The sequence below is a fragment of the Podarcis raffonei genome, chromosome 15 (assembly GCF_027172205.1).
Source record: "Podarcis raffonei isolate rPodRaf1 chromosome 15, rPodRaf1.pri, whole genome shotgun sequence".
Classification (NCBI taxonomy): domain Eukaryota; kingdom Metazoa; phylum Chordata; class Lepidosauria; order Squamata; family Lacertidae; genus Podarcis; species Podarcis raffonei.
Genome location: NC_070616.1, coordinates 31,930,987 through 31,951,564, shown reverse-complemented (window position 1 = coordinate 31,951,564; position 20,578 = coordinate 31,930,987). Strand labels below are relative to the sequence as shown.

General features: G+C 42.3%; 1 protein-coding gene and 1 long non-coding RNA gene across 3 annotated transcripts; both read right to left on the bottom strand.

Annotated features, from left to right (window-relative positions):
• Window positions 1–232: 232 nt before the first annotated feature.
• On the bottom strand, window positions 233–6,163 carry LOC128403027 (nucleoplasmin-like). Of its 2 annotated transcripts, none has more exons than XM_053367594.1 (6): window positions 6,009–6,163; window positions 4,952–5,071; window positions 4,600–4,693; window positions 2,761–2,963; window positions 1,692–1,761; window positions 233–295 (listed from the first exon to the last, which is right to left on the bottom strand). In XM_053367594.1, the coding sequence occupies exons 2-5, from the start codon at window positions 5,033–5,035 to the stop codon at window positions 1,705–1,707; spliced, it is 438 nt and encodes a 145-aa protein (XP_053223569.1). In that variant the 5' UTR covers window positions 5,036–5,071; window positions 6,009–6,163; the 3' UTR covers window positions 233–295; window positions 1,692–1,704. The 2 variants fall into 2 exon arrangements, with proteins under 2 accessions (XP_053223569.1, XP_053223568.1); XM_053367593.1 differs by having other exon boundaries at window positions 6,016–6,163.
• Window positions 6,164–18,149: 11,986 nt separating this feature from the next.
• Window positions 18,150–20,222, bottom strand: LOC128402728 (uncharacterized). The gene is made up of 2 exons (XR_008327768.1): window positions 19,899–20,222; window positions 18,150–18,278 (listed from the first exon to the last, which is right to left on the bottom strand). It is a non-coding gene; the product is annotated as an uncharacterized LOC128402728 (long non-coding RNA).
• Between the last annotated feature and the right edge of the window lie 356 nt (window positions 20,223–20,578).

The following is a 20,578-nucleotide window of genomic DNA, read 5'->3' as shown; positions in this document are numbered from 1 at the left end:
AAAGCTTATTCATGTTTTGGCTGTTCTGTTACTTAAAAGGGGACTGAACCATCAGTCCTCCTTTTCCAAACTTCAACACTGTTAGGAAAAAATAAATAATGCTTGCTAAAAGCCAGCAACCTGGTAGGACCTGTTCTTTTCAGTTGCCACAGGAATTGCCATTGTTGAGGGTCAGTCTTGCCTAAATTCCAGTCAGATTAAGAAAAAAGGATGGATTCAGACTCAGGAATAATACATTATGCACATTTTATTTCTTCTGAGCTGCGCTAAATAGACCCAACTCTTCTTTCGGTTCCTGGAAAAAGGAAAAAGGAAGTGTTAGGATTTTCTAGAACATGGTCACATGTATTTATGGATAGAGGATACTCTACAGAACCTTGTGATCTACATTGGGCTAAACACTGGTCCTTGTGCCTGGGAGGGAGTCCCTAAAGCATCCGTCAAGGTTCCAAACACCAGAGGGTCTCCCAGAATCAGCTCCTCCTTCAAGGGAAAAGTGCCTATATTTGTGACTGCTGCTGCTGTCTGATCTTTGACCACAATTCAGATTCATTCATTGATTGATTGATTGTAAATGCTGCATAATTGACTGAGAAGATACCAAAAAAGCCCCACCATTTCTCTTCTTCTGAGCCTTTGGTCAATTCAGCAAACTATGGTGGTATTTTGTTGTTGTTGTTGTTGTTGTTGTTGTTACTGTGTTACGCATTTTTATGTTTTTATATTGCAAACCACTCTACAATCCTTGAATGAAGAGCAGTATAGACATTTAATAATTAAACAATAACAATACCCATTCCTTGAAACTCTTTTGCTTTCACTCACGTGCAACAGAGCAAAAAGAATCTGGAGTCCTATAGCTGAACCTAAGAACAGCCTGATCAGCCAGCCTAATGGCTCATCTAATTCAGAATCTGGTTCTCACAGTGGCCAACACCAGGTGGCTACAGGAAACCTGCAAGCGGAAGCTGAGCTCAAAAGCAGTCCCCCTCCTGTGGCTTCCAGCAAGTGGTACTCAGGGGCCTTTCTGCCCCCAACCATAGAGACAGAGCACAGCTATCATGGCAAGTAGCGATTGATAGCTCTGCCCTCCATTATGGTTCTGCTCCATGGCTAGGATCAGTAATGCTCCAGAATACCAATTGCTGGCAATGCACAAGGTGAGAGTGCTCTTCTGCTTAGGTCCTGCTTGCAGGTTGGTCACAGATGGTTGCTGGACTCAAGATCAGGTTGCTGAACTAGATGGGCAACTGGCCTGATCCAAAAGGATCTTCTGATGTATACAGCCATCGAAGACCAGATAGGGGCAGGAACATATTTCCACAAGGCCAGGAGAAATGGGACACTTGTGTATTAACAAATGTTGCTATCCACCTTAGGGAAGTCCTGTAGCCACATTCTAGTTTGTCTTGTGTAGGAAAGGAAGCCCTGGGTTTGTGCATTATATCATGAATTTATTTCTTCTCTCAACCATCATCAAGAAGGTCAACAACATTGAGGGAGGGCTGTAGCTCACTGGTGGAGCTTTTGCTGAACCATGCATAAGGTCCCAACTTCCATCTCCAGTATTTCCAGGTTGGGCTAAGAAAGATTCCTGTTCAGCACCATGGAGAGTTCCTGCCAGTCAGTGCTAGGCTAGATAGCCCAATGCTCTGACCTCGGTATATGTTCTTATGTCATTTCTACCTTACCTTCCATCAGAACTTATAATCGCAGTTGTCCCTTGTTTGCAGCCTTCCCTCCTCTGCTTCCTCTTCTCCCCTGTAGAAGAAAGTTTAAACAGCACTTTCATGAAGATCAAGATGCAAAGAAGGAGGGCAATATTTTTAGGAGCACCAATAAAGCGAGAGAGTCACTTTGAACACTGAAAGAAGTCTTAGAGTGATGCTTTTGTATCCTGAAGTACCTTTGGGGCAACAGTCTTGGATCTGCTCTAGCCACTGCCAAACCCACCCAAACTTTTTACAGTGGTATCTCGGGTTACAAATGTTTCAGGTTACATACGCTTCAGGTTACAGACTCCGCTAACCCAGAAATAGTACCTTGGTTTAAGAACTTTGCTTCAAAGTGAGAACAGAAATCGTACTCCTGCAGCGCAGTGGCAGCAAGAGGCCCCATTAGCTAAAGTGGTCTTCAGGTTAAGAACAGTTTCAGGTTAAGAACGGACTTCTGGAACGAATTAAGTTCTTAACCTGAGGTACCACTGTATAGGTTTTCTGTTCATCTAGCCTGATCATCTAGCCTGGTTTAGACCAAGGGTGTTGCAAGTCTGAAATGCAACAAGGGAGCGTCATTACTCTATATGAAAAAATAAATTCTAAAATACTTCAGTATAGTCATAGAGGCTAGCTTTCTATGACCAATTTTTAGGAAGGGAAAAATCTCTAAACCCAAGTGAGGAAATAACTTCTCTATACCAATCGTGTTTTATTTTTCCAGTGCCCACTGAAGGAATTTTAAAAACAAATTTCAGCAGACATCTTAACTGAAGTTGGATTTTTACCTTTAGATTTCTTGTACACTGCTTAGAGATGACTGGGATTAAGGGGTAAACAAATTATTTACATGGATAGGTAAAAAGGGAAACGATAAAGGACCCCAGGGTGGATAAGTCTAGTGTTTGTCCATAGACAGCTTTCCGGGTCATGTGGCCACCATGACTAAATTGCTTCTAGCACAATGGAACACCATGACGAAAGCCAGAGCGTACGGAAAATAACATCAGGTGAAGATTCTCTAAATACATGAGTGTAGGGTTACCTGAGAGTCCTCCTGAACAGGTTGTGGTGCTTCTTCCTTGGATGTGCCTGCCTGCTTGCTAGATTGGGCTTTGACAGGTTTTACAGGAGAAGCCTCCATCTCATCTGTCTTTGTTGACAGGTTTTCCTTGGAAGAAGCCTCCATCTCCTCTTCTTCATTAGAGGACTCTTCCGGATCTTCATCCTCGTCCAAAGGGGGTCCAACTGCAAGAGGAGAGCTGGCTCATGATCATGTAGGAGGTGGTGTATGAAAAGTTACCATGATTAATCAAGCCACAGGTAAACGGCCAGGTTTACTGCTCACACCCAGTACGTTTCCAAGCACAATTCAAAGTGTTGGTGCTGACCATTAAAGCCCTAAACAGCCTCGGTCCAGTATACTTGAAGGAGCGTCTCCACCCCCATCTATCCACCCGGACACTGAGGTCTAGCACCAAGGGCCTTCTGGCAGTTACCTCGCTGTGAGAAGCCAAGTTACAGGGAACCAGGCAGAGGGCCTTCTTGGTAGTGGCACCCACCCTGTGGAACGCCCTCCCACCAGATGTCAAAGAGAAAAACAACTACCAGACTTTTAGAAGAAATGTGAAGGCAGCCCTGTTTAGGGAAGATTTTAATGTTTAACAGACTATTGTATTTTAATATTTTGTTGGAAGCCACCCAGAGTGGCTGGGCAAAACTAGATGCCGCGTTAAATTTTGTAGATGTAATTTATGTCTGTTTTCCTTATCTAAAATGATGGCCACAGGAAATCCTGGACGATGACTGGCGCAAATGGAGCACTTGATACCCTGAAGCTATGATCCCCAGGATTATATGGGAGAAAGGGTTACTCGTGATGATTATTCTGGTAATGCAAGCAGCAGCGTTTTCGAAAGCACCAGGTTTCAGGCAGCACTTAAGCTATAGCAGTATTATGCCCAAACACATGCATGCATGAATGAGGCAGCAATAAAGATGTACGGGGGGGTGATTGCAAGGGGAGAAACACTAGCCTGTCAATAGGATTTAGCCCACCTGGGCTCATGGATGACATAAATAAACTCAAATTCAGATGCCTATGGGGAAACAGGATACAGGATAAGCAACTATCAAGGCATGTATCCACCCCAAGTTACATGAAAAATAGATTTCAGGAGAGCCTTTGTCAGACAGCGTACTTGGTGCATCTCAAAATCAACTTTGCATCTTCCCTTCACAATCACATGCTTTAGACCACAGGAGGGGGTCTAAAGGGTGCCTGGCTGGAATTGCATCTCTGAAGCAAGATAATGCCTCGTTTGCCTAGATAAAATGAGAAGGGCAGGTATTCATGAGTAGAAACCTCCAATTTTTTGCATAGCTGGAATGCAGTCTCTATGACAAGAGGTTAGGATTAAAGCAACAATGCTTGCAATGAGTTATCTGAACCAGTCAGGAGGGACAGACAGAGGGCCAACCTGTTCTTCCTCCTCACCAATTTCTTCTCTCTTAGTAAATACTCGTTGGTAAGCTAGTTCACTTCCTTTCTGGCTTTATTCCTTTCCGGATTCTTCTCCTGTTTAGTCAGTATGAGTTAGCATGGGCTACCACTAGTTTTTTGGCTCTATCTTGGCCACGTGTAAAACCTATACTCAGAATGGCTTTCTTTGCCACGACTAATAAACTTAAGTTTATTTATTATTTCAACCAGCTGTCTTACCAGACTACGTATTTCGGCACTCCCCTGCGATACATTTACCAAACTCCAGCCCATGAATCATGTTTACTTTTCTCTCTGGCCTCGCCCACCCTTGACATGGGGGCCCTGGAAAGGAATTCAGTCCTTGAGCTGAGAAGGATTTCCCACCCCAGTAGACGTTACCTGATAAATATTGTCCGGCCAGGTAGACTGGCCCAGAGCCTGATTTTAGCCTGAATGTGACAGGAAGAGCCAGGTCAAGTCCCATTAAGGAGGCCTGGAGGGTACACAAGTTCATATTTTGAGACACTCACATATCATAACATTGACATCATCAGCTATTCCATTTTGATAGATTGGCAACAAAAAACCTATTGTGATCTATGCTAGATCAGTCCTCCTCTAGTTGATGGCCTCCCCAGTCAGATCTTTGGGAGGTTCAGGCAATACATTTGAGCTGTCTGGAAATTATTTTGGCAGAGGTAATCAACACTTCTAAAAAAATGAATAAATAAATGGCAAAGGAAGTACTCACCATTGGAAGCACAGAAAGTTTCAAGGTTGCTATATGCACTGCAGTAGATGGCTTGCTATCTTTGGGGGGCAAGATCTCCACCATATTGAGTTCATCCCTTGCATTTTCCCCTAGGCAGACCTTTTGGCAGAAATCAAAGCCATCAAGACCTCAAAGAAATTGTAGTAAGACCACTATTTCTGAAAGTAGTCTTGTATCTTTGGCATAACACCATGATAGTTCTCCCATGAGCCAACCCCAAGTACAGTGTTTTTATTTTAGCTATAATGTAGACTGCAATCAGATTCTTGCCATCAAATGGACTGCAAATAAGAAACATGCAAAGTGAGATACTGAACTGGATTATCTCTTTCCCACTGCAATGTGAAGTTCCACACCACTTCAAGGCCTAGGCCAAATATGGGGAACCTGTGGCCCTCCAGACACTGAACTCAACCATGCCCTGGCACGTGAGATATGAGGCACATGTGAACAGAGGTCATGTAACATTACAGTTCATTTTGGTTTGACTTGGCTGCAGAAACTGTACTTTGCTGAATAAACTGGGTGGAGGGACCAGGGTCTTTTGGCTTGGTCATGGGTGAGGAACCTGTGTTCCTCTAGTTATGAGCCATAAGTGGTCAGGGATGATAGGGATTGTGGCCCAATAACTCCTGGAGGAAACCAAATTGGGATAGGTACTCTGTACCAAGAACAGGCAACCTCAGGGGCCAAAGGTGTCTTTGGCCCTCAAGGCTCTCTGCAGGCCACACATTTACTGGCCCTGCTCTGTGCCTTCCTTATGTAGAATGTATCCTTGAATAATGATAATGCCTCTTGCTTGCTTAGATGGAGACATGGGTGTGGGTAGACACCTCTGACTTTTCTGGAATGTAGCACCCCATTAAAAAGGATCCAGGGGAGATGCTTCTGTCTGGATACCCAGGTGGGGGCAAGGGGCCACAGCACTCCCCAGGTACAATCCCAGTGGCGGAGTTACCCCTTGATGTAAGTCAGGGACTCCCTCATTTCTGGTGGGCCAGAAGGCATGGGGATCTACCTAATACCTATGCCAAACCTCTTACATCTGTTGTCATTGAAGCTGTGGCATGATTTCACCCAAATATTGGTTGTCATGTCTCTTATTCTTGATATTGGGGAGGACCGAAGAGTAGGGGGAATGCAGTGCTTCTTGCTTGCCTAAATGAAGACAGGTGTGTGGGTAGAAACCTCTAACTTCTGGAATGTAGTGTGTTGAACAAATGGAAGAGTTGTGTTCATAGCTCCACTCACCTTTGCCTCTAGCCTGTGACCCATGAAAGGCTGCGCTCAAAGGGATGTGACCTTCAGGCTGAAGAGGCTCCCCCCGCTTACCTGCTCTATATACACCCAAAGTCAAACCTTCTCACACACCAGATGTGAACCAAATGCTACATACCATGGCCAGCCAACTGTTAAATATCCTTCCCTGACAAAGCTAGCAAGTTACTTACTGTCCTCAGGGACAGCTGCTGCTCATATGCCTCCTCTTCTGGAATATCAAATGTGTAGCTCGGGTTCTTACCATCTAGCCGACATCCTGTGCGAAATAAAGGAGATGTCAGAAAGCCCTCACCAGCCGTTGAGCAAAGGCTTCTTAGTGCACACGGAGAAGCAAAACTTCTTACCCCAAATGACACAAGTAGGCTGCTCTGACCTAGAGCTTTGAGTGGTGGCTGTGCTGTCTTCCAGGACCATTATTTACAGAAGGATTAGTCTGAGGGGGAGAAAAAGGAATGTGGTGAAACCTGTACTTTTCTAACAAGGAGAAGAACCTGGAACATATAGAAAAGGCAGCATGCTTCATTTCGGCTCTGCAAATGCTCTTTTGCTTTGAGAGGTAAATTGGAAGAAAGGTTAAAAAACGCAATTTCCTTTTTCGAAAATGAAAATAAAAGTGTTCATCAGCTGCAAGCAACTATTAAGAGCAATGCAGCAGGTATGGTAGGGGAGTTTCCTCTGAACCACAGGAATGGAGGAAAATCTAGCTTCTGAAACCTGTATTGCCAGCCAATGGCTGTTTATATACCAGTGAGGAAGAGCTACATTTAATAGCTGAATATGCACTCCCCACCTTCCCAAGCACAGAGTGTGGTTTACAGTTTTTGCACCTCACAGGTAGGGAGGGGGTGGAAATTTGATTTAATTCACATTTAAAGGCAAATCTGATTTACGTTCCCCATGCACAGTACAGTATGAGTGTCAACACTGCCTTTGAAACTTGCATGTCTCTGAATTTTGAAATGAAGTTCTCCAGCCAAGCAACGTGCCCAAAAATGCATATATTAGCAAACAGTTTTACACACAAGATTAATCCCCAAGTTTAGAATTAGGCTGACATTCCAGCCTAGAGCCAAGATAGAAAGGTTTTTCATGGATAAATATTTTGGCCTTTGTCATTCACAGGTGTATGTTTGTGTAAGCACATACATCAGAAAGAAAGCAGACACACTGACTTAGAGACATGTTACTGATGGTATGCTCTAAATTAGAATCTGTGAGGAGGGAGTTATTTGCTAAAGGCTCCTGGTGGAAAACAGGTAGAGTCAAATAATACTACCAATTTATTTACTTTTTTAAAAAAAAGAATATTGAGAATGTATAGGCTTCTTCTAGAATGGGAGGTGAAAGATGAAGAGGTGAAAGAAGTAATGATTAAGTGGGCGAAAGATTTTGGTAAAAATATCCAACTATTGGCATGGGAAAGATTATGGAATAAAGAATGGAAATTTATGGCCTGTTATACACTAAAGGAAAATCTTTTGAAGATGTTTTACAGGTGGTATATAACTCCCAGCAAACTATCCAAAATTTATAAAACAAGATCTAATACGTGCTGGAGGTGTGGTGGGGTTGCAAAAAAAAAAAATTAAGAATTTTTGGGATATTATATTTAAAGAATTGAAAAAAAAATGTTTAAGAAAACTTTCATAAAGAAACCAGAAGCCTTCCTCTTAGGCATTTTAGATTCAAATATTCCAAATGAAAAAAAGAGAATATTTTTATATGCTATACTACAACGGCAGCAAGAATATTAATTGCCAGAAATTAGAAAGGAGAATTAGTACCAACAAAAGAGGAATTATTTGAATATCTCAAACTGGCACAAATGACAATTAGGAGACAGCCAAACCAAAAGTTCTAAAGGGAGTGGGAAATTTATAAAGAATATTTTTTAAAAAAAACAGTGCCCTCAAGTTAAAACCTGGGCATCCTTTGATTAATTTTCGCAAACTACAATATGGATTATTAGTATTCAGATAACAGAAGAAATGGCAAAATGGTTAAAGAAGCAGTTAATTAAACAGGTAAGACAGACCCACTTTGAGAAAGACGGAAGTCTATTGGGGAAGATAAGAAATTGGGAATTAAGAACATGGTGGCATAAGTTCTTTTGTAAGAACATATGGATTTATGGATGTTTTTTGGGGTTTTTTGTTATTTTATCATTTTTGGTAAATTTTTGTGTGTGTTTGTTAAGTAAGAAAACTAACATAAAAAAGTCAAGGCAAGGTAAAACACAAGCAGCAACTCTTTGAGAAGGAGGCTAGCTAGAGAATCTTACACAAGAGGAGGAGATTAAGCAGGCAGAAGTATTTTTACTAGATTTTTTTTCTTGCTTTAAGCTTTTGTTGGCACCAGTTATAACAGCATTTCTTAAATTTTGCCAATAGCAAGGAAATAGGGGGAAAGGAACTCATAGCAATTGAGTAATAACGAGTTTTGCAGTCATAGATAGAGAATTACAAATTGTTATTTCCCTTCCATGGTGGAGTTGGGACATTACAATGAGAAGGCTAAAGAGTTTAGCTTTGTTTGTGTCTACATGTACCGGCGATTAGTGGTACCAATTTTGGTTTAGAAGTCACCTACCAGAAACAAGCCTATGTAACAGCAAAATGGCTGATCTCAGAGCACAGACAACAAATCTATTACCCTCTGCTCCAAGTCAGCTAATTCTAGCTATCTCCAGCCTTCCAAGTTATTTCTTAAAAACTGATTCTAAGCTGTTCTTCCTATCTGTTTCAACGTTAGATTCCAAAGGTTTCAGAAAGGTCACAGCTTTCAAATCACTTTACCATACTTTTGTTTGAACATCTTAATTACATTGAATAGGCACCCAACAATGTTTTCTCAAGCAGAACACAGTTCAACAAATCTTCAAACGTATGGCTAGCTTTACAGATTCAAGGTTTTATAGACAATGGATTCTACATTCGATTATGACTTGTTTCTTTTCCTAAGCTTTCCAACTGTGACTAAGTTCCAGATATTGCCAAAGCTTGCCAATTGGAGGAATGTTAAACAGAACTCCAATTCTCCACATTCCCCAATTACAGGCCCAACTCCTCACTTACTGTACTTTTTCTTGGCAAGCTGTGGTTGGGTACAATCCTGCAACTCACTCCTGTTTACTACAACATCATAATTGCAAGAGTGCCCTGTTTAAAAAATATTAAGCGCATCAGAAGACTTTGAAACAAGCCTCTTTCATCTTCACTACTGCTATTCAGATGAAGCAACAGGGTTCTTTTATCCTTCTTCCAGCCCTGTGAAATAAAGATTAAAGAGCACATTTCCAAGGCACAGGCAATGCCCCTAAGCCTTTAATAAGAAACACTACAAAAATGAAGTTTCCAAAGCAAATAATAATATAGCTGAAATGCCTCCTGAAATACCACAGAATAAGCATACTAGCCCAACATACTGTATAAAATAACCACTCAAGTTTCAGCTTTTTCCTACCACTTTTAGGTCCCTGAAGGAGTCAGTGCCACTTACAAAAACTGTAACTCAGCAGCCTCCCAAACAAGAGACCGTTTATATAGAGAGATAAGGTGCTTAGCTTCAGCTTGGGCCAATGAACTTAGCCCTGAAACAAGATGCAAACATTTTATCTTAAAGAGACCCAACCCTTGGGTGCCCCAGCATGCGAGACTGCATCTACCTCCAAAATTGAGCAGTACACAAAAGGATGAAACAGGCATGATCACTTCCAGTTCTTTAATTAAGGATCAAGCCTTTAAAATCCATGTAATGCAACCATCTGGTTAGTAAGTACATTACTAGCATGGTCTTAGTGAAACCGAAGGCAGGGTTTCTGCCCCTGTAATAGTTGTGATGGTGTAACTTGCATCCGACTATCCTATTTCCTATCACTCTTGCATTAGATCACCGTAACTGCCCTATCATTTAAGCCTGTGGCTGTACGTTAAAATGTAACATTGGTTCCAGGTAGCCTGTTTATTGAGCACTCGTCCTTATTTATTTGCATAAAGATCTTGGGGAGGTTAGAGAGCATCACCCTGTTGAAGTCAGCTGTTTCTGATTTGTTCACCGTGAGTTTTTATGCAAGCACTTTTTATCCTGCACTTTCGAGTGCATTTTCCAATAACTTTTCTTATTGTAAAAAGTTCAGGTTTCTCTCTCCTTCTTCTTTTGAAGGGGTGATGGGTTTGCTGTGCAATGTGAATTCACCAGTATGTGATTGAATCCCACCCCAAAATAGTGACAGTTTATGTACCTTTAAGAGGGGATTTCAGCAAGGAATAGCTTGTCCTATCCAAGGGCTGTAGGGGAAGAGATGCAAAGGGCTTCTGATTTTTCAAATAATTATATAGGAGAGGTCCTAAAGAGAGCCCTGTTGGATCAGACCAATGACCCATCTAGTCCAATATCCTATTTTCACAGAAGGACCCAAGCACAACAGCACTCTACCCACCTCTGATTCTCAGCGACTCACAGTCAGAGGCATACTCGATCCAAAAAGAGAGACAGAAAATAGCCAAGGTTATTTATGTATGCTACTACTGCCGCCCGTGTTTTGTTAGCCAAAATGGAAAGCGAGCGAGGTCCTAACCAAAGAAGATTGGCAACTTAAGTTGACAGAATATGCACAACCTGCAGACTTAACATAAGAATAAGAGAAGAAGAAGAAACAATGTTTAAAGAAGACTGGAAAACGTTTATTGAATATATGGGAAATAATTGCGTACAGCTGAAAACGCTGGCAGAATTAAGATACGTGTAAACAAGTTTTGATGGATGCAGTAATGGAATACTGATTGATACAGTTTTTGTAAAATATGCAGGGATTTGTGATATGTAAAATGAACCATGGAAAGAGAAGAAAGGAAGTCATTGATATCTGAAGGGTGTAAAATGAGTATTTAAATTATAAAACACAATGAATATATATATATTCTCTTTCCATGGTTCATACACACACACACACGCGAGAGAAAATAGCCATCATGACTTGTAACCATGGATAATCTTATTCTCCATGAAATTGTCTCATCTTCTTTTAAAGCCATCCAAGTTGGTGTCCATCACCTCATTTCCTAATGATGTGGACTGGGAATCTCTAGCCCTCCAGATGTTGTTAGACATTAGTCATGTGGCTGAGGCTGGTGGGAGCTGGAGTCCAGAAACATCTGGAGGGCTACAGGTTCCCCATCCCTGGAGTAGGTCCAGATTTTCCAAGGAACTGGATAAGGAATAAACAAACATCCCTTGTAAAGGCCTTATTGCTTCAAATAGTCTTACCAAGAGGAGGAAACTTTGCTCTCCCTCATCCAATCCTTTTTGAGGGTACAAGCATTTCCTTCCTTTTCCAAGCCATCGCTGCTCTGAAGGTGAGAGGAACCGAACCTGACTGGATTCTCTCTTTTGTGTAGTTCTTAAAATACTGGAGAAACAAACTCATGTTGTGAATTTGGTGAACTTAAGGGAAGCGAGGGTCACTTCCAGATGATCTGTTTGGTGTGCATTGCTCCTGCTTCATTCACACCAAAGTTTGCAGAGAGTTTTATACAATGGGACTGTTTATCAAGCATTCATTCTGTGAACAGATGAAATAGGATGCGGCATTATTGCACACTTTCCACTGCAATTTCCACCCATTGTCCTTACTACAAAGGTTTCATTTTTAGGGGGGAGCAGGCTAGTCACCCAACAGGACCAAATTCACTTCTCTTATGAAATCTGAATTTGCTGGTATGGTGGCGCTCTGGTCTAAACCACTGAGCCTAGGGCTTGCCGATCGGAAGGTTGGCGGTTCGAATCCCCACGACGGGGTGAGCTCCCGTTGCTCAGTCCCTGCTCCTGCCAACCTAGCAGTTCGAAAGCACGTCAAAGTGCAAGTAGATAAAGAGGTACCACTCCAGCAGGAAGGTAAATGGCATTTCCGTGCGCTGCTCTGGTTTCGCCAGAAGCGGCTTAGTCATGCTGGCCACATGACCCGGAAAAACTTTCTGCGGACAAATGTTGGCTCCCTCAGCCAATAAAGCAAGATGAGTGCCGCAACCACAGAGTCGTTCACAACTGGACATAACTGTCAGGAGTCCTTTACCTTTAATAATAATAATAATAATAATAATAATAATAATAATAATAATAATAAAAACAGCATACAAGTGACTGAGGTATAATACACCCATGTCTGCAGATGCTAGATTCTACAAATCAGCTGTAAAATGTTCAGATGGGGAGGGTAATTTCCCAATAAGAAGTGGTACAATGCCTCTCCCCCAGCTTCAAATCTCTCATCCCTGTTGTCATTCCACATCTCCATCTCCACCTCTAGAGCTATTTGGTTTTCCCACTGAATGCCTGCTCATCTGGCAGCTGTTAAAGAGCCCTACAAAGGAAAAAAATAAAAGGCAGCCACCCTACAACTAAGATAGCAAGATGCTGTATAAGAAAGAGATCATGTTCCTGCACCTTTAATTGTAGTGCAGAAAATGGGATTTCAGCAGGTGTAGCATGTCATGCAAGCTACACCTGCTGAAATTTTCTCTTAAAGGTGCAGGAACCCTCTCCTGTGTTTGGTTTTGCAGCTGACCCTTGCTTGTGGGCTTCCCATAAGAATCTGGCTGACCATTGTAAGAGCAGAACTCTGAACTATATGAGCCTTGTGGCCTGATCCAGCAGCACTTTTCTTATGTTTGAAGAGAAAGGAGTCAACACATGCCTATCTCTCCACCTAGTCTTATTCACTGGTTTGTTATAAGGATAAAGTAACAGAGCAGGCACCATGTAAACTCTCTTCGGTTCCATGGTGGAGAAATATATGTGCTCAGGATTGCAGTCTTAGTCTCAGTTAAGTGTGTGTTTACCACCTTATGAAAGGCCTCCAGGCAGATTTCTGAAAGTTTATTGATAAAAGGAACTACATTGGGAAATTATTCATGATGGGGTGCCAATGGGATATGTATCTGTTTGGACACTTTGTCAGTTTGCATTTTTTGGTGCAGAAGGTATTGATCTGCTGTACAGAGATATTTTCTATTCTAATAGATTCAAGAGGGTTCTGAAAGCTTCTCTGTGTGATACAAGCTGGTAGTTTCTAGTTAACAAGCAAGCTTCTATTCTGCTTGAAAACAAGCAGAAGGTTCCTGATGTTTTGACTATTCCTTCAGAGAAGCTGAGTACAGCTGGTTTAAAACTGATTCTGTTATCTCTTTCACTCAAGGTCATGCGAACTATAATAATAGGCCAGAAGGAGCCTGGGTTTCACTTTCTGTCTCTTTTTCCTTCTGGTGTGGTGTTCTGTACATAGTACGTTTAAGTGTTAAGGTTTTAGTCTTATAGTACGTTTAAGTTAAGTCTGCTGCAACTGGATTTCTTATGGACTGTGCCAATCCTGAAAATGTATGGATTTGTGACTATTAAGTACATTTGCCTTGAGTAGTGAAAAGCTCTGCTGGATGAAGCTAATTGACTCTGGTCTATTCTTGGGGAATCCTGCAATGTCTTTATGTTTTTACTCTGCTAAGTATACGTCTGAGTCAGCTCTGGATCATTATGAGCAGAAATCATGACACATCTTCTCCATCATCTCTCACAAACACACCTGGCCTCCAATATCCTGCTGCTTCTGATAGCAAAGAACGCGGGAGAAGGGAGGAAGGCATGCATTGTGATAGATGATGGCAGCTGCAGATTGGGCATGCAGGGTGACAAAATAAGCAGGAAAAGAATGCTGCTGTGCCAGAATCTTTATTCCAATTTCTCAGAAAGGTTCTCTTAACCTCCAAGGAGTGGGGTGGGAAGGCTCCAATTTTTCACCTTCATTTTTGCTGCACTTCAGAATTTCTTTAGAATTTTGTTGAAAGCAGGGCTTGTGTGATAGCCAAAGGTGTGGTTTATGTTTCTTTACAATATGCATTTCTCTGCAGGCTCCCTGGCTGCCTGTGATTTCTGGAAGGGGGAATCTTGTGGTGTCTTTCCCAGGGCTTTGACTAAAGCATGGCAACCCAGGAAAGCTGCAGAGTGCAGGCCACGAGTGAGATGTTTTGCACAATGAAGGAAAGGACACCCACAAAACACCCCTTGGCCACCTCAAATCTAAAGCAAGTGCTGTTAATTTGGCAATCCAGCCAAGGCCAGTGCACACCATGCCAAATCCTAGTACTCAGTGGATCCCTCAATAAAGGCTTCCATTTTGTGGCATAGCTGTCAACTTTTCCCTTTTCTCGCGAGGAATCCTATTCGGAATAAGGGAATTTCCGTTAAAAAAGGGGGAAAGTTGACAGCTATGTTTTGTGGATCACAAATTCATTAAGTTGTAGAAAGCAATGAGTAGGAATAAATAGACAGTTCTCAAAATGGAGACATGTATAAAGTGAAGCCTTTATTGAGGGATCCCAACTCTATCTGTTGATGGATGGCCATCCTGACTCAGCCCCGGACACACTGATCAGATGCTTGGAAGCTGTGGCTGGATGGTTACGTGGGAGCCGGTTGAAGTTAAATCCTTCGAAGACAGAGGTCGTCTGGCTGGGACGGGACGATATGGGATTGAGGGGGCAACTCCCATCTCTTGCGGGGGTGCAATTAGTGCCAGCATCGTCCGTTAAGAGTTTGGGTGTAATCTTCGATACCTCCCTCTCTATGGAGGCGCAGATTGCAGCTATAACAAAGGCGGCATTTTTTCATCTCCGCCAAGCTAAGCAGTTGGCTCCTTACCTCTCTCGCCCTGACCTAGCCACTGTGATCCACGCGACGGTCACCTCCAGACTGGATTATTGTAATTCGCTCTACGTGGGGCTGCCCTTGAGACTGACCCAGGAACTCCAGTGGGTGCAGAATGCCGCAGCGAGACTCCTTACGGGGTCTTCGCTGCGAGATCACATTCATCCGGTGCTATACCAGCTGCACTGGCTCCCGGTGGAGTATAGGATCAGGTTCAAGGTGCTGGTTTTAACCTTCAAAGTCCTATACGGCCTAGGACCCTCGTACCTACGGGACCGCCTCTCCTGGTATGCCCCACAGAGGAACTTACGGTCTTCAAATAAAAACATCTTGAAGGTCCCAGGCCACAGAGAAGTTAGGCTGGCCTCAACTAGAGCCAGGGCTTTTTCGGCTGTGGCTCCAACCTGGTGGAAAGCTCTGTCACAAGAGACAAGGGCCCTGCAGGACTTGACATCTTTCCGCAGGGCCTGCAAGACAGAGCTGTTCCACCAGGCCTTTGGTCAGGGCGCAGCCTGACTCCCTCCTTTGGCAATCTTTACAAAACTTTAGTTTATGGTTGCCATCAATTTTGATTTTAATTAATTTTTATAATGTTTTTCTAATGTTGCACTATTTTAGTGTTGTTAGCCGCCCTGAGCCTGGCTTCGGCTGGGGAGGGCGGGATATAAATAAAATTATTATTATTATTATTATTATTATTATTATTATTATTATTATTATTATTATCCACTGGGTCCTGTGCTCTTTAACTTGTTCATAAACAAACTAGAGTTAGGAGTGAGCAGTGATGTGGCCAAGTTTGCTGATGATACTAAATTGTCAGGGGTCATAAAAACAAAAAGATCTCCAAAAGAACCTCTTCAAACTGAGCATTTATACGTGGCTGCTCTGCTGTCTGCATTTCTGTAAATGTTCCATAACTGATGAATATGCCTAGATTAATAAAAACCCTGCATCCCACTCATGGGACTGTTACCAGGATATTTTCTCTCTCCTTGCTCATTTTCAAGGCGTTTTCTTTTCTTCTTAATTGATGAAGAGTGGTGGTGGAGAACGCAGGAGAAATTTATTGGCACATCATTAGCAAGAGCACGCTGATCCTGACCTCTTGATGCTGAAGGCTTTTGTTCTCCTAAGATCACCTCCACTCCCCATCCAAAACTACATGTTGCAATAATCTGTGGAACAGCAAATGATTTCGTGCCATGTGTAGGGACCATATAATCTGTAACCTTCACATTGCTGGAGGCAGCCAACCACAGTAGCGATCAAGGTTTTTGCTGAAAAGGGAAAAAGAAACTGATCATTGCATTGGCTGGAAAGAGAGCTGCAAAACAGTCATTTCCCTCTGTTCTCTGTTCCCTCTGATCTTCCTGAATAATATGAGGTCTCACTGAAAAGGAATGTGCCTTTCACTCTTGAATCCTGTCTCTCTCTCAACGATTTAAATCAGGTATGGGGAACCTTTGGGCCTCCAGATGTTGGTGAACTATAGTTCCCTTCAGCCCTAACAGCTCTCTTCCTCTTCCCAATTCTGCCAAGACTCACAGGCTTGAAGGTCAGTGGGTCTGATAGGAAGGGATGTGACAGTAAATTTGCTGGCCTCTCTCATCTCTGTGCTCCTTAGCAGCTGATATCAAGAGCCACCAGTGATTAATAAAGGCCCACTCTACTTCTTGAACTGTTTTTCTAGTGGCATGGTGCTATTGAAACTTCCCACAATCTCCCAATGTAGCCATGCTAGACGTTTTATGGAAAATGGAAATGGCAGCTGCCAGACTTTCCCTTTGAGCAGCTTAGTACTTATAGGGTTGCTGCTGCCTCTACTCAGAAAACCTGCTATGGGGACTTACTGATGCAGGAGAGGACAGAATGGTGGGTTGTTTAAGACAGTCTGCTTAATGAGGATTCATCCTTATTGATTTGCACCAAGTTTGCGGGGGGTGGGGCTGTTTATTGAGTATTATTATTATTTATTACTATTAGAATTTGAATTTATATACTGCCCTATACCTGGAGGTCTTAGGGCGGTTCACATAAAAAGATAACAGTATATAAATTAAAATTAAAAGCAATAACCCAATAATACCCCCCCCCCAAAAAAAAGAGCCACATTTTGAAAGGGTATGGGATGTTGATCAGGTCAACCAAAGACCTAGATAAAAAGGAATGTTTTTGCCTGGCGCCTAAAGGTGTATAATGAAGGCGCCAGGCGAACTTCCCTGGGGAGAGCATTCCACAGATGGGGAGCCACTGCAGAAAAGGCCTGTTCTCATGTTGCCACCTTCCGGACCTCTTGAGGAGGCGGCATACGAAGGAGGACCTCAGAAGATGATCTCAGGGTCTGGATAGGTTCATATGGAAAGAGGCCGTCCTTGAGGTATTGCAGTCCTGAGCCGTTTAAGGCTTTATAGGTCAAAACCAGCACTTTGAATTGGGCCCGGAAACTTAATCCGTAGCTAGTGCAATCGGACCAGGATCAGTGTAATATGCTCAAACCGTCTGAATTCTGCACTAGCTAGTTTCCGAACCGTCTTCAGAGGCAGCCCTATGTCTAATGCATTGCAGTAATCTAACCTTGAGGTTACCAGAGCATAGATAACAGTAGTTGTCATTCTGATTAGTTTGTGGGGAGGTTATTTGACATCAAGCAGTTGTTCTCCCACACCTTCCAATGCATTTTCTTGCTACTTTCCTTGCTGCAAAGGAAAATCTCTTTCATTATTATTTTTTGGAAGTAAGTTTATTGCACAAGACCAGCAGCGGGGAATCTCTGGCCTTCTCCCCAGGGCACAAACCTTTCTGAGCCACATTGCCTCACCAACCCTGCTTTGAACCTTCTTTGATGGTTTTTTTCTGGCTGGAATATATCCTTGAACTCTGAGAATGCTTGTTGCTTATCTAGATGGAGGCTAGAGAGGGATGTCTACTGGACTAAGGTCAAATTTGCATTTGTTGCTCTGCCTACTTTTGCCACTGGGCGTGGCCCAGATGGGAACATGGCCTTCCAGTTGAAAAACATTCCCCATCTCTACACAAGAGTATCAAATCCACTTTAACTGTGTTACCTAAATTCACTGGTAGGCAACTGCATCTGACATGCAAAATATTTGCAGCCTGGAAGCAGCCACAGTGTTTTTAGAACTGTAAGGTCAATCTGGAAGACCCTCCACTGCATTGAACCCAAATATATGATTCTTCGTCCACTTACAAATATATAGGTTTAATGTATAGCAGGCTGCTTCACCACCAGCCCAGCACAATTCCTTTTTTGCTGGACAATGCCCAGTTTTTCGTGGCTTTCTACATTGGAAACACCAGGTGGCATTTGCTGTAGAAGAGGAGAAGAAAGAAGGGGGAAGAATTTGTAATAGGAACTTACATTGGCCTAAATGCAAATTTGCTTTACAAACGCTTCTAGTTCATAGATAGATAGATGATAGATGATAGATAGATAGATAGATAGATAGATAGATAGATAATGATGATGATAGATAGATATAGATAGATAGATAGATAGATATAGATATTCAATTTTAAAAAATAGATACATGGGAGTAATATAGGTCTCATGTAGGAGAATATTTTAAACTAGCAGACTCATTCAGGATCAAATTATATTTTACTTTTAATGCAAATACTCCTGGGGAGCAAGAAATGTTAATTCAATATGTGAGGTATGTGGGGGGGGGGGTTTCAGCAAGTCTGTTGTCCATGAGGAAGGGAAGTTTAGTTGGCCAAAATCTCCCCATAATACAATTCCCAGATTGTGGAATGACACACACACCCCGCCAAGCGTGTATCATGCCATTATTGTATTTTTTTGACAATTCACCAAGAGTCAAAACTAGGTGTCTGTGGACCTGTCCTGTCCAGTCCACCCCAGTTCTGCCTGGAGAAAGGACTAAGCCTATTCTGTCCCAGTTTCTGTGTGGGTTTTAAAGAAGAAATCCTTAAAAGTGCATGCAGAAATATAAATTTAAAAAATAAAAGTGAGCATGACTTGGTTTGAGGGCTACACTGCTACCTCTGCTGGTAATATTTTCCCAATTTCCTTTTTAAATTTCCATAACAGCCATCCCCAAGCTGGTGTGGTTTGTGTGTGAAACTGCTTGCTACTTCATTCTTTGATTACAGTAGAGCAAGTCTCACTAGGAGAAACAGATATTCCATCATGCTCAGAAAGAATTATATGAAAAAAATCGTCTGGCAGGTCCCAGTTTTTACATCAGCTAGCCATATCTTTCCCAGACAGTTACCTCTGAGAGCAGCAGAATAAATAACCCCATAAAATCCTAGAATCTTAGAGTTGGAAGGGACCCAAGGGTCATCTAGTCCAACCCCCTGCAATGCAGGAATCTCAGCTAAAGCATCCATGATAAATGGCAATCCAACCTCTGCTTAAAAACCTCCAAGGAAGAAGAGTCCACAACATCCCAAGGGAGTCCCTTCCAGTGCCGAACAGCTCTTACTGTCAGAAAGTTTTTTCCAAATGTTTAGTTGGAATCTCTTGTAACTTGAAGCTATTGCTTCGAGTCCTACCCTCGACAGCAAGAGAAAACAAGCATGCTCCCTCTTGCATGTGACATGGACTAAGATATTTGAAGATGGCTGATTGTAAAACAAAAAACAAAAAACCAGTCCACAGAGAAGTACCAATTTTGAAGGGTAGATTTTTTTTTGTCTATCTTCACACTTGACACTAAACAGGCTTTAGGGTTGCTGCATGCTATTTTGTGCATGCATGTGCATTAACAGAAGTCAGAAATCAAAAACATTTTTTAATTTAAAGAAATATTTTTAATTAAAAAATATTTTAAAGTGTTTTATTAGCAATATGCAAAAACTCTTGCATGTGAAAAATGCAGTAGCTCTTACTGATTTACAAAATGTGAAAAGCTTGACTTGAGATTTGAAGCTCTTTCAGCTCAGTTTTCCTTTAGGGACTTACCAGTGCAAAAGCAGAGAAGAATCCATATCCCAGAAGATGGAAGCAATTTCATCTTCAGCTGTTTTCAGTGTTGAGGAAGTCCTACTAGCTGGGTCATGTGAATGGCCCCTGTAAACTTGGGACAGGGGACACACACAAATAGGATAGCAGAGGAAGCTTAGTGAAACAAACAAACAAAAAACCCTCCACTAAGCAGTTTGTGGGGCAATCAGTCCTCAACTGGGCTGAGGATGATATTCAGGCAGTGCACTGTGCATCCTCCAAGCTGTGAGGCTGATGAACTGCAGAGTTCTCCTGTGTCCACTATGCCTTCTTTTTAAGCACCCTCTTACTGAATCTCTGGAAAAGCTCTAAACCAAGAGTGCGGAAATGTACCACTGATTTGAAATAAGCTGGAATAAGAATTAGGTGTGCTAACAAACTCCTTGTTCTCAGCTTCCTCCTCCCCCACCAAGAACAGTGTAATGGGCACACAGCATAATGTCAACCCACAGATCATGCTGAGCCTAGTACACAAGAATGCAGAAAATGATAACATCAATGCCCAGGAGCAGAAGAACATCATGGACCGGAGTTTGCCCTCCAAGGCCACTTTTCTGAAAGCACAGGTGGTCGAATGGTGTCTCTTGTGAGCACAAGAACCCAACTTCAACAGGAGAGAGGCAACTTGTGCACCTTTA